Source organism: Solea senegalensis, linkage group LG10 (assembly GCF_019176455.1).
Source record: "Solea senegalensis isolate Sse05_10M linkage group LG10, IFAPA_SoseM_1, whole genome shotgun sequence".
In the NCBI taxonomy this organism is placed as follows: domain Eukaryota; kingdom Metazoa; phylum Chordata; class Actinopteri; order Pleuronectiformes; family Soleidae; genus Solea; species Solea senegalensis.
The window spans coordinates 21,699,701-21,714,276 of record NC_058030.1 but is presented as its reverse complement, the minus strand read 5'-3'; the positions used below and the strand labels follow the sequence as shown (position 1 = coordinate 21,714,276).

Below are 14,576 nucleotides of genomic sequence, written 5' to 3'. Positions count from 1 at the left end.
ACATGAGCAGAGAGGAGGCAAGAAGCAGTCACTGCTGCTCCAGCCTGATTGGCTCTGGACTCTGACCTGGACTCACATGAATACTGTCCTGGGGGGGGGTCGACTCACAACTCCACACAAATTAGAGGTCCACATCCTCCCCCAGGTGATGAGAGGAACTTGGCAGCGAGAAAAACAACATAGAATAAAGTCAAATGCTGCATTGTTCAAACAGGCTTTCTCTTTAGGAGACGATAGAAGCAGTGGATTTCAGTTTAAAAGGTCATTGGTGTAAAAACATGCATAGATTTAACACTTGTTCTCTGTCGTGTGGAATTAAAGGTGTCATTCGTAACATTTCTGCATCCAAATATGTAAAAACGACAAGCATGTAGTGTATTTACACTAGCCTAAATGTTTCCAACACTTCCAAATCCAGAGGAAAACGTTTTTCCATGAAACGAGCTGTAACATTTAGGTTAGCTTCTAAGATCATTTGCTATAACCTCCACAACAAACACCTTCAGGTGTACTGTCGCAGTTTTTGTAAATTAAAGATAACTGCTCGTCTTCTGGCTTCTCGTGGCTTCATGTCCTCCTTGACAACATCCATGAACCTTCTCTGTGTTCTTCAGCTCCGTCTTCAACCTCCTTTGTCCAGTTTAATCACTGTCCCTCCTCTGCACGTGAGCAAACCATCTCAACCTTGACTCTTTTACTTTATTTCAAAACCATTCAACCTGAACTGTCCCTTGAAGGTGCTCATTTCTAATCCCGTCCATCCCAGTCACTCGCAATGAAAACCTCAGCATCTTCAGCTCCGCCTCCTGTCTTAAATCCTGCAGGAAGTGACATATAGGAGTCGCAACATTAGGCTGACCTACTCTTCTGTATACTCAGTAGTTCAAGGAGACCAGTACTTTTGATGCATTGCAAACACAGAATACACGTGCGTGCACAGCGGTCAATTCGCATGCTCCATATCATCTGCATCCAGCACACAGTTGGATGCAGATGAATGGTCAAGAATGGTCAAAGATGCGTGGATGGAATTAGGGAATAGATTGAATGGGTGACGGAGGAGGGAATATGTTCCAAGTGGCAAATTGGAGCCTGGAGAGCTGAGGAGGAACTTCAGAGCCGCTGTTGATTTCCTGGAGCAGTCGTCCATGACACCACCGGCAGTTTACCAATCTCCTCCGGCTTGAATGAGCTCACCGAGGTTTCTCCAGGGGGGCAATGCAGTGCTGGGGGAACATGCTTTTAATAACTGTTTCAGTCTAAAACAGGCCGACATGTGGGGATTGTCTCATTTCAGGCGTAGGCGCGATGAATCCAAATGTTATTTTTAATTCTCTCCGTCTAAGTTTGCTCTCCTTCCTGCTCCACTACCGAACCGCGCTGTGTGTTTTTGTTTGACCCCGTTTGTCTCGTCTCTAATCCACCTTCAAACGCAGCAGCACAGCGGCTGCCAGGTAACCTATTATCACTTTGCCACTACGTTGAATTAAACCCAAGTATGGAATCAAGGTTGCCAGATTGATGCTCACCCGTCCTCCTCCGAGGAATACTTACATCATCCTGATTGTCTCGCCGACCCCCGGTGCTCCCATTACTTCTTGTTAAAACAATTAAATGTGACATGTTTCAGATTTATAACTCAACCCCGTGTGTGTGTGTGTGTGTGTGTGTGTGTGTGCATGGACACTTGTGTGTGTTGTATTTCTGAACAGATGCTCACATCTGCCATCGCAGTTAAGGTCATTAATACACGTCCAGAGGTGTTCGTATGTGGAAGTGTCTGGTTTTTCGTCAACAGCTGTTGTTGTTTGCTTGAGTACTTTGTTTGTGTGTGTGTGTGTGTGTGTGCGTGTGTGTGCGTGTGTGTGCGTGACATACTTGTATTCTAATCTGCATGAGCGTTTACGAGACATGCTGTAGTTTTACGTCGGGGTGTTATTTTTTGGATTTCTTTGTTTAAATGTGAACATCTCTGCTTCTAATAATGACATCATAGCGCTATAGACATATCACAACCAGCTTAAAGCTGAATGCAACTGTTCTATATCTGCTCCTGGTCTCTCTCTCTCTTCTGTCTCCACTTCACCTCCCTCTTTAATTTTCTGTCCTCATTTTTCCTTTCACCCTAACCGGTCGATGCTGATGCTGCACGTCTTTGAATCTGGTTCTGTCAGAGATTTATTCCCTTTTTTTAACCTCCATCATTGCTGAGCATTTAAAAAAAGATGCTCGACATGTTGACACTTGAACAAATCAAAGGAAGCGTCAAATAAAAACATGCTTAAAGAGGCAGATAATAGAGGGGAAGCCGACCACTATTTATCCTCACACGTCTCTATCCAACATGTGGAATGTTGTTCCACTGGTCCCACAGTGGGTGCAGTTGATGATTATTACGCATTAATCTTGAATACAAGGCGTTAACAAATGATAGTGCTGCAGAGACACTGTCTCTGTAAAATCATAATAATAAGCATGTCATTCATAGTTATTTTTGGTGAGACTAAAGTTTGTTGTCTCACCTCAACAAACTGTCTCTCTGTAGTGTTCATTTATACCATGTTTCTCCATGTTAATCACCTCCTTTTACGTTGAGTGATGTCCAGTTTCAAATACCTCTTGGAGCCTCTCGTCTTCAGATGTGCTCCACTCTTCCAACACTAGAGTGCACTGTGTGATGGGATTCCCTCGTCTTCTTAAAGGTCTCCTTCTCCGCGCTTCAGTGAGCAGGTCCCCGAGATGCTGCTGTTGAAGTGGTAACTGGAGGTCCATCAGTGGTCTGCGTCTCTCCTGTCTGATGTATGGAGACCTTCAGCTCTGTGTGTGTGTGCGCTTTATGACTTTTACTGGCATAAACACTGGACTTGTCAGGACCAGTCGTCCTCATGGAGACAGGTTAACCCAAACCCTAAGAACCTCACTTCTGAGAAACTCGTTAAGTTTAGGGCTAAGACTTGAATTGTGGTTAGTTACGGTTAGTTACACAACTGGTTAGGAATAAGGGACCAGGGATGATGCTTTACTTAGGCTGTCCAGATGAATAGGAGTCAACGAGAGTCTCTGAAAGGACAGCTGCTGAACATGTGGGTCCAAGAAGTGAGGACATTTAGTGAAAGTGAGGGGTTAGTGTTTCTGGTCCTCACGTTAAATGGATAGAACGAATTAGGGTTAGGTTAAGGGTTAGGCTTTAGTATTTAGTTGTGATGGCTAAGGGTACAGTAAAGAATACATTATCTGTGTGTGTGTGTGTGTGTGTGTGTGTGTGTTGTGACCAGGAAGCTGTAACATGTATAATTAATGACCTCACCCTGCTCCTCCTGCTGTCCAAGCAGGACGATGAGCAGGCAGAAGACAAAAAGAAACACAGGGAAATGAAGTGAAACCAAAAGAGAGGGACAGAAAATGACAAGAAGGACAGGAGGGACGACAGGGAGGGACAAAGAGACGGACTGAATGAAGGAAGCATATGTTAGAGGCTGTACTTGATTAATAATCATGAGCATTGTCAGTGACCAAGTGGCCGTCCCATTGCCCCTGCTGTCTACTGGAGGGGGCAATTATATTGGATTTGTTGCTCCCTCCCCAGTAAATCCTCCTCCTTCACCTTTATGTTTCATGTGCATCTCTTTTTTTTAGGGCCAGATCAGAGACTGCAGTGAGGATGCTATTGTATGTGCTGTGATTATTCTCTTTTATCTTTTCCTTTTTTTACTTTGAGCGCACGTTTGAGGGATATCCGATGACGTTTGCAGGAATTGCAGTTAAATACACATTTTGTGTTCCCACTAGCCGAGCAGCAGGCTTCCGCGGCAACCATGGTAGTGACCAAAAGCAAGTCTGAAGGAATACATCTCTGTTCTTTGTCATCTTTGTATCAGTCCAGGCAAAGTCAGTCATTGCGCCACCTACTGGCAATAAGAAGTACATGTTCAGTAACATTGTTTCATTTAAATGAAGCTTTCAGGGTGTGGACATAACAAATTGTCACGTGTCAGGGCCCGTTCAGTGTTGCTCGCAGCCTTATTTGTAATTTCTTTTTGCTTCCCGTCGCTCTGGAGGCTTCAGCTGCTCCTCTGTTCCCATGACGATTACTAGAGCTGAAATGTAAATAAATGTTATCTACCTAGGGATTGGTGGATCTGGGCCTGCAGTGAAACCTCCTGATAGACTGATAAAGTCCTGTCTGTCACAGCAGGCGAGGAGGTGTAGCAAGGACAAAGGCAGGAGGAAGGTGGGAGGGGCACTAACAGGGGGCCCTGTGGCCCAAGGGGTCAATCTGGCTCTGCTCTTTAGGTATTAAATATTAGTCCCTGTACTCTTATTTCCATCAATCATAGGTAACTGCCACATTGTGATGTGAGTTTGTATTTTAACTGGTTATCTAACCTTTACAGAGCAATTATATGTGCTGAAAATTGTCACGTGACAGCACACGGCCAATCATATCAGTCCAGGGAGAGAAGAGGGAGGGAAAAATAAAAATTTAATGAAAACAAATTTTCACCTGCCATAAGAAAGCAGGGTTTTTTTTTATTATTACACTTCTTTTAAAATCCATTCAATTCACGTGAAAAGTGGCAAAAATGTTTTTCCCCAAACCTTATATGGAATATTCTAGTGTGTGTGTGTGTGTTTTAAATAACATGCATGAAAATGTAATTAATTTAGCGATTATTATATGTTTACCAATTCAAAATGATATTAGGTGTTTAGGAGACGTGGCTGTAAATGAGTCAATACATCATGCACACACTGTGTAATTTGGGTTGTAATATTTGGCCAGGTTGTCATGGAGACACTGGGTGAAGATGTTAAAATATTATTTCATTAAACTGAACTCCAGTTGTTCAGCTGACGCGTTGTCTCTAGTTCAAGATGAACAGTGATTCAGAGGGAAACAAAGGCAGAATCACGCTGTGATTTCACCTCTTACCTTCACACTGAAGACAAAGATGGCCTGGAGTCATGTCAGGAGGTGGAGATGATCTCCTCAAATTACTTCTCTCTGTCCCTGAAGCCTGAGGGCTCTCCTCCTCCTCCTGGTCTTAACAAAGACAGTCTGCCTAAGTTGTTTGGCCAGCGCTGCTGTGTGTGACAGTGGAGGAGCTGGTGCACCTGTCATAGGTGTGAGGCTCATCTGCAAGGTAACGAGCTGCTTAGTCTCGTGCCTGCAGCAAGAGGTGGAGCTGGCACCGTCTGGCTTGGGTTACTGCGCTCCTTGGAGAAAACGTACTCCCAGTGTGTTGTGGATGGTGGAGTGAGTCGGTCGAGCTGGCACACGAGAGGAGCAAGGAAACACAAGTGTCACATGCAGTGTGTGCGCGCACAGGTGCATCCTCGTTGGTTTGTGCGCATGTTTTTCGAGCGCATGGCTAACACGCCGGCGGAATTCTCATGATTCATTGTCTGTGAAGACGCAGAATTGTCCACTTACGAGGAGCCGAGAGGTTTACGAGGCTCATAAGCACAGCTGCATCCTGCACGCAGACAAACGAGGCCCAGTCAAAAGCTCGCAGGAATGAAAGCTGTTTGACTCGAGTGTGAGGAATGCAGGAAAACCTACATTAGGTCATGTTTTTTTTTGTTTTTATAAAGCAATCGATCAATTCTTAAAGCATCACCGAAAACGGAATATATGATGTGTATTGTTTGTTTTGTCATCTTTGCTTCTGGGAAATGCTTCTTCACCCAGGGCACATGTAAGGTCAAGCCAATATCTCAAAGCATATTTAAAATAGCCTCCATGTCTCTATAGCTTTACATAAAATGTTTATTTTTAGGTAAATATTCAATGTAATAATGAAATAACTAATATCAAACTCCAAAAACCTAACAAAGGGACAGAGTTAAGCTTTTCCTATATTTCCTATATGTCTGACCTGTAAATCAAGCAAATTATACCATTTAATGCCAAAGAAAACGTTTAACAATCAATGATGCTCTTTGCAGGTTTTTGTCCACTCAATGGATTAAAACGCAGATGCTCTAATTTTTACTTATAGAGCCCATGTAGAAACAACTGAGGTTGACCAAAGTGCTGTGCAGAATGATGCCAATAAATAACAGTGAAATATAAAATATAAAAACCATAAAAACTTTAAATTAAATGCCAAGGAGAAACAGTACAGTTTTAAAAAAAAAAGAAAAAAGATTTAAAGCTCTCATGATTCTGGGCACGACTGCTGTGCCAGGGCAGGACATTCTGCAAAGGCTCGGTCACCTCTGATCTTTAGCTCAGATTTAGCGACTTCCAGTAGCAGCTGGTGGGCCGTCCTAAGCGCTGTGAGTGGAGCGGGCGTGTGCAGCAGTTCAGCCCATTTATTGTTTTAAAAACTAACAACAGGAATTTAAAATCAGTCCTAAAACATATACTGCAGACGATGAATCAACGACTGGTCGATGCCAAAACACGACGAGTTCCAGTAATCCAGCTGAAAACATTCAAATGTGCTTAACAGTCATAGATTCATAGACTGAGAAGCAAAAATAATAAGCCCCTCAAACAATCAGTCTGACTCCATATTTACTCTAATCAAACAGCCTGGATTAAGATTTTTTTTTAATCTGACTGTTCTGCACTGTTCTCTGGAAAAATCACACATTTTAATCAAACAATTGTTTATCAACTAAATTCTGCAGCAGCTGATGAATCAGTCATGAAAACACAGCCACAAATATTCTCCCTTATATTTTCCAGACGACGAACTCCGAGTATAAACAACCGTTCATGTATAAATCATCAGAATACAGATCAGTGATCCGTTTCAAATGCTTTATCCACATATTAAACCACAGACACACACACACATATGTGTTAACCCCTGTTTCCTCCTTTTCCCATTATCCCAGTGTTTTCCCTTGGGAGCGTGATCATGTATAACCCATTTCCCCGCCTCATGATCTTGCGTGTAAATATAAAATATTCAGCCGTATCATCAAACATTTAACGCTCGCTCCGCTACAAATCACATTCCTAATCGCACGTGGACGTCGGGGGGCCGGGGACTTGATCCTAACGTGACGTGAGTGGACTCTTTGCACGGTAGAGTAGTTCATAAACATTGTGCAGACATGCGTACGAGAGTGTTAATTGTGAAATCGGTGGTCGGGAAACAAGGTTTTTTTGTCCACTTAAAACCATGTAAGTTTGTGTTTTTCTGTGTCTATTTCTGGGCTCGGTAGAGTCAGGGACGCCTCCTCGACTCCACGGTAAAGTAGGCTAAATTTACTGGGGCAGAAAATGCCAGAGTGCACGACCAGCCACTAAAATATGTGCTCACTGCCTCTCAGACATATGCTGTGATGTGGGACAGAACAGGCCTGAGACGATGCTCTGGTCAATGTGTTTGTTTTATATGGTTTTTCCTTTTTTTTTTTCCCTTATTTCTGCCTTTGCAGAGTATGAATGGGTGGAGCTGTAAAATCCAAGGTGACTTACACTGCAGCAAGAAAGGCACAAGACAGTAGTGGAGTAGAGTGCACCAGAGACCCAAAAATAACACACAGCCGCTGACTTTAACGCGCTGTGACAGATTGGGGGTGTGCACAGTGACACTGCAAAAACTCCAACATTTCCTCTGAGTGCTGCAGAGAATGACTTTGCAGAATCCCCGTTATCGCCGCACTCTGCTGTCCTTCATCCCGCCCGAGAGGCAGGAGCCGAAAGATGAAAATATAAGATAATCAGACGGAGAAAAATAAGAATAAAGGATAAGAATTTAAAGCTGTATGACGTCGTTTGGGAGACGTGTGTGCAGGTGACGTGCAGCAGACTTGAAATACGTATTTGAGACTCAAGGCTCTAAACGCTTTAGAGAGTTAGCTGCAAGCAGGTGCTTAAGAGGCTTTATCCACATGTCTGGAATGGATACTATTTTTGAATGTGTGTGTGTGTTCCAGGTATTACACATGTTGTGGGGACCTAAATCTGCAGTCACATGATGGGGACTAAAACCAAGTCCCTATAATGTAAATGATTAAATTTAAGGTGAATGTTGTATGGTCAGGATGACGTAAGTCTCCAGAAAATGAATGTAAGTCAATGTATGTCCTCTGACGTCATGGCAACCATTTTGACCATAGAAGAAGCCAAGGCCATTTTGGTGCATCCTAACTTTCTGTTTATGCCTTGCATCCTTCGGTTTAGGTTTATGTCGAGGCTAGATGAAGAGAAAGCATCGTGTCTATTCAAGCTGGAATGATTCGTCGGTTATTCACCGATGACTTGATGAATCTACTGAGACAGTTGTGAGTGTTTGAGTGTCTTTTAATAGAATTAAACAAGCTCTCTGATATTTCAGCGTCTTAAATGTGACTGTTTTCTGGTTTCTTTGCTTTATATCACAAGGAAGTATGATATAGCAATACATATATCAACATTTTACGAACCAATCGAAAAACAACAGACAGATTCATCAAAGACGGAAGTATTCATCAGATGCAGCCCCTCATGTGTATTTCTATTTTATTTCTGTTCCTATTGAGATCAATATTTGTTTGACCATTGTAAAACAACAAACATGAGTGTCCTCACTGAGACAGCTGTACAAAAGCTGTGTTTGGAAGTCTTCCCAGAGTTTGATTAGCCCATATCCCTACTTTCCACGCCAGGTGGACATCACCATCAATCAGGCTCACACACACACACACACACTCTGCTCTCCTGCTCAAAGTAGAGCTAAACTCTGTCTTTGTTGTGTTTCTTTCCGCTGAATGTGATGTAAAAATCAGCGAGGATCACTCAGGTTAATGTTTGCGATGCAGAGTGTGCGATGCTGTACGATCCACCAGCGCTCCGGTGTGCTTCCTGTGTGCGGCATTTCCAGGACGGTCAATTTCCATACGGGAATTGGTGTCGAAGAAAAATGGAACTCCGCCTCCGACTGTTGCAGCCCGTTTCATCTGAAGGTACTGCACGCGTGTCATATGGTGTTAGACTTTAAAATGTATCAAGCTCATACGTTTCCGTATGGATTTCATGTAAATTATTCCTATAAATCATTTGTGGAAATCCTGCAATTTCATCATGCGGTTTTTATTTATCTATAAATCTATATATTATTCATTGTTTATTTGGTGTATGTGCATGAGTGTGGACTCAGAGGAGATTCGTTAGATTTAGATAAATCAAGAGCACAAGCAGCAGCCTCACACATCGAACTCCCTTTTTTTGCATTTCTATATTTGCATATATGCATCTATATAATGTCATCTATATAATAGTCCTCATTCATTTACTGTACGTGTGTGTGTGTGTGTGTGTGTGTGTATAAGGGCTCAGGAGGGGATTCTTGTAAATCCCGCCTTTATATTTGAATAAATCAAGTGCAGAAACAGCAGCTCGACACTTCAAACTCCCTCTTTTATGGTTATATGTTTTCACTTATGCATGCAAATGTACCTCGTACTGTATATGATGAAGCATAATGTGTTTTTTTTTGCTTTCTGTGTATTATGCAAAGAGATGAGATGATATTCGGCGCTCTCTCTCACTGAGGTGGTAGCATTGCATTGCTATCTCTCTCTCTCTCTCACGCTGGATTACAAACAGAAATCTGGATTTCAGCACAACCCCGTCCCTCTGCTGCGTGTTGTCCTGTGCCGCCTCTCTGTTGGGGGTTAAGCTCTCGGCTAATGGCAAACGCTCGTGGAGATTGGCTACCTGCCGCTCTCGACCCTCCTCGCTGCACTCAGACGCCGCGTGCCACCTGCTTCACAAGCCTTAGTGGCCGTATACTGTCCATCTTCGCCACGCTGAGTATTTATAATGCATGAGCAGCATGTAGATGAGAATTAGAGGGATTTTTTTTTTCTAGATTATTAATGGATGAGTGTTATATATTCACAGCATTAGAAGTGACTTGAGGGAGACGAAAAAGCCTCCTGAGGGCAACAAAGGACTTGATGGATCCGTGCGCTCTGTCATTAACACCCTATGGTGTGTGTGTGTGTGTGTGTGTGTGCACGGAGTCGGCTGTGCAATGGACTCGGTCACGTCCCACTGCTCCTCCTGACCACTGAGTTGATGTGAGAACTGATGAGTGGCTGTTCTTGTTGACCTCACATGGAAGAAAGGGTCACAGGACAGAGGTCGTCGGTGCAGCTAAGGAGAGAGAGAGAGACATGAGTAAGACAAGAGTGAAAGGGGAGCGAGGTGGTGTGAAGAGAGAAAGATGGAGGTCTTAAAAGCAGGATGAAAAAGAATTGAATTTAACATAATCCTTCGTCGGCTCACGTGGTAACAAATCTGCAACTGCCTGACAAAGACTGTAGCTGTGTGGTCGACCATGTGCTCAAATAATACCCAAATAATTCCATCCAAGTTGTACTGAAAGTGACAGGAAACACACGAGTCACCGCGAGTCTGAATATCAGACTTTAAACTGATGATCTGGCAGTTTAATAATGTCCTTTAATAAAGATCACAGCAACACGCCAAGACTGTGGTTACAAAGACAGTCAAAAGTGAAGCAGTTGAAGCTAAGCTATGGACTTTTAAGGCCTTTTTGTGTCTATTGCACCTTTCATTAGTCATCAGTCACAGACATTATGACATTCAAAGCTTTTTGGAAAGATTTTCGGTGACATTTTCGGTCGGTCCCTCAGTGTCAAGGCCACATATCGCGTTGCATATCATTCCTACACATTCCTACCAGAAGAAGATTGATGCTCCAGCTCCCTCAGACACGTCTGGTTTGAGCGGCTCATCAGCTGAAAGGTTCCTCAGGCAGGCGACATGTTACTATAAACTTCATGTTAGAATCTTGTACTAATGTAGTTTTTTTTAAGAAACAAACATGCTCCTGTCAGGACGGAGCTTGTTCTTCCATTGCAACAGAAGCAAGAAAACAAAAATAATAACCTAACTATTGTTTGGAAAGACTGAGTAATCAGATTACTAACCAGATGTGCTGGTTTACTGCAATAGAAACAGTCTGATTTCTCTTGTGTGCGCGTAAACATGGTCTTCCTCCTGTCAGCTTGTTACTACACAGTATGCATTCACATCCTGTTTGGTGATGCATACACTTGCCCCATTACTCCCCCCCCCCCGTCTGACTCAGTCTGTCTAAAGGGGGGATGTTCCACTAGCGCCTGCCAGAAAAACAAAAACAACCCCTTCTCCATGGCATCCTATCAACATCCTTCATCCCCCTGCTTCCCTTCTTTTCTTCTGCTTTCCTTCCTCCGTCACTGAATCACTGGCCGTCTGCTGCGCAGCCTTCTCCTCATGTGCTCCTTCCTCCATCCCAATCAGTCCTTCTCCTCTACAACATCCATCCTCCCGTCCCTGACACTTGTTGCATAAGCTGCCAGTCTCAGATCTGCACCATATCACCCTTGATTCGCTGTTGCGTGTCACCGGGAGTTCTCGGCATCCACGGACAGTCTGTAATGAGGCTCCGACAAAGGCCCATTGATGGGCGGCTCAGTGTGTGAGAGAGGATGACCCCGGCCAAAAGCAGCCAGAAATGGGCATCAGCTGCTCCGGGCTCTTCCGCCACACAAAGACATCCACTGTGGACAGAGACCTGAAAGGACACAGACGAAAAAGAGGGGAGGAAAGATCCAAAAAAACTTTGAGGATGTGAGCTTGAAAGATATGGGGAAAAAAAAGAAAGAAAGAAAAGAAGCAGATGCATGACTTCATCACAAACGATCAAGCCTTATGCTTTCTCCTCCTCTTCTGTCCATCTGAGAGTCACTGCACGGGTGTTGGCAGCATCTTCTCTTCTGCAGACCATAACTCAGATCTGAACAAGGCACTGCAGGTTGCTCCAACTGAAGCACTGTGAAGGGTGAGGGTTAAATTTCCTCACCCTTTCTTTTTGGAACCATTCGGAGCACTGATCAGGATCCAGGCGCTTCTCAGAGCCAACTTTGGTGGAGATACACTCGTTTATTTCTTTTAGATATGGACTACAACTGGACGTCTGTTGCACTGAATGGAGAATGGAAAGACATTGTGGACAGATAAAGCTGGACTGGTAGTACTGACACTTCTTCCTTTAAGTCGTCTCGATATCCCATAATAGCACACACCATGTGTGAATGAGAAGTGAATCTGGCTTAAAATCCAGGACTTTTAGGTCTCGACTGTCCATATTGTTAACCGTTGGCGTCGTTCTCCGGATCTGCTGAGCGATGACTCTCGCAGCTCGACTCGATGACATGGAGGTCACGCTGGAACACATGCTCATGGATGTTTTTGTAAGTTTGCCCGCTGGTTTCTTTTGTTCTGCGTTATTTAAACTTCGCTGTTTCCTCACTCTGTCGTCACCGTCCTTCTCTCTGCCGTGACCCTTCCAGCGCTTAATTGCGGCTGGAGACTCGAGGCCAACATTATCTCATACCTCTTTCCAGATGTTCTCTCATTAACTGGCAGAGTGATTAAAGCTCAGTGTCAGAGATTTGACAAATAAACCGACTGACCAAGAATCTAACCTGGACTACGCGGCCGACTCATGACTCAATAAGCAGATCTAAAGCATTAGATCAAGAAGTGGGATTTAGTTCCTATTTATCTGCAGTTAGGATTCACGTGATGTGAAGTGAGAAGTGAGAATAAAAGAATGAGGGATGAAAGAGGACTGAGAGGAAATCTCACGTTTGGTCCGTAAATGTGAAAAAATGTATGATTCCCAAACTTTGTTGATGAAGTTATTATTATTATTTTGCCCGTTTGTTTTTTGTGAACAGAAACATTCGTATGCTGCGTCCGTTATGTACGATCACGCCTGACTGTGGGAGCGTTTGTGTGTATACAGCAGCAGCGCTGGGGCGGACGGGGTCAAGAACCGTTTATCCCGTCAAACTGCTGAACGAGCTGTTTTTCTGAGCGGTAGTTAATAATTCATTACCGTGGATACCAGAGAGAACTGTGTGGAGCTGAGAGGCTTTTTTTGTGTGAAGTCATTTAACAATGATTTGAATCTAACAAACCATCGTTTACATTTAAATATTGCACAAATATTTCCCAACATACCATTACCTTCAATATAAATAGGTATTTATATGAATTTAAAGAGTGAAAAGTAAAGTACTAACAAAAGTACTGTTTAAAATCAGATTGAATTTGTGAAATTTGGAAATAATATTTTTTATGAACAAAAGTAAAGAAAAACGCTCTATTTTCTGACTTCTGCACAATTATTGCCACTTTATATCACGACTAAAAATGTGATATAAAATGAATCATAACTTTGACTCAACAACACATAAGAAGATTTTTTTTGTGACCTATAAACACACACACACCCCCAGGGTGTCCATATAAGGAGTTGCGTATTATTCCAAGTGCTAAAGTGAAACCAGAATGCATTGCAGATTCACAAACCCAATATTGCTTAAATTTAAAGAACTTTATTTTGAAAATAACACTGTAACTTATTGATGAATTGATTGATTGTTGCAGGCCTCCAGAGGTCCGACGGCTGCGTTCTGTTGCCCGCTGACACTTGGTTAGAGGAAGATGACTCAGACCACTGTGGTTTACAGAGCGTTCGGACTGCGGGGATAGAAACCTGCTCGACAGTTCATCTCTCACACTCGTGCTCTACACAAGCAAGCACAGGTTTAGAAACAAAAATGAGGGCACATTAAATCTGACTCTGCACACACACACACACACACACAAACACACGTGGTGTAAATACGACGACAGAATCCCTGGCTGCTTTGATCCGCCGGTTGCTTTAATGAGTTCGGTTGTTAAGCTCCTGTTTCCCTTCAACATTGTTTACAGGCAGGGACATCTGTTAGGGAGAAACAGTAATCTGCCTTTCCTGAGACGTACTGTGCTTCCAATGAACGCTGTTGTCACTCACTCCACCGCTGCAGGGCATCAGTGTCATGGATACACATAGTGTTCATGTATAATCCCCAAAATCCTTCCACCTATTCTGGAGATTTGGTCATTTTTTTTCATGTAGCCTATACTGTGTAGCCGATTGATGATTTGTCACCGAAGCAATAAAGATTAGTGTTTATGTGAACGGAGCAGGATTTGGATTATTCATGCACTTCATGTGGGATTGAAAAATAGGAGTCGTAAAAGTGCTACCCTGCTGTTTATTTATTTATTTCTCTAATTGCTGGTGGAGACCAGAAAACGAGGCCACTTTACATACTCAAATGAGAAATATTCAAATCGCCCGCAGCCTTTCTCTCAGACTGGTTTGCTTTGGCGTGTGCATATGGCGACGCATGTGTACGTCTACACACACGACTGCTCACACATGCAGACGTTGAATACATCGTCTCTTCACGAGCTGTTTTCATAAAAAGTGAAGATGGCGGAATATATATATATATATATGTATGTATATATGTATATGTGTATATATATTTATATATCTTTATATATGTGTATATATATATTTATATATACATATATATGTATATATATATATACACATCTGCAATATATATGTATATATATGTATATATATATATATATATATATATATATGTATATATATATATATATATGTATATATATATGTATATATATGTGTATATATATATGTGTATATATATATATATGTATATATGTATATATATATATATGTATATAT

General features: G+C 42.6%; 1 protein-coding gene across 5 annotated transcripts in view; it reads left to right on the top strand.

Moving 5' to 3' along the window:
- The window catches only part of frmd4a (FERM domain containing 4A), a 129,487-nt gene that overhangs the window by 31,875 nt on the left and 83,036 nt on the right, over positions 1 to 14,576 (top strand). Inside the window, exon 1 of one of the 5 annotated variants that reach the window (XM_044035679.1) lies at positions 8,890 to 8,907. The exons of 3 other annotated variants lie outside the window; for them this stretch is intronic. Coding sequence is in view for 1 of the 2 variants with exons in the window: in XM_044035683.1 (XP_043891618.1) it covers positions 12,193 to 12,210 (18 nt within the window). In the remaining variant the exon portion in view is untranslated. Of the gene's footprint in view, positions 1 to 8,889; positions 8,908 to 12,192; positions 12,211 to 14,576 lie in introns of those variants that run through there. One more of the 5 variants, XM_044035683.1, reaches the window with a different exon arrangement.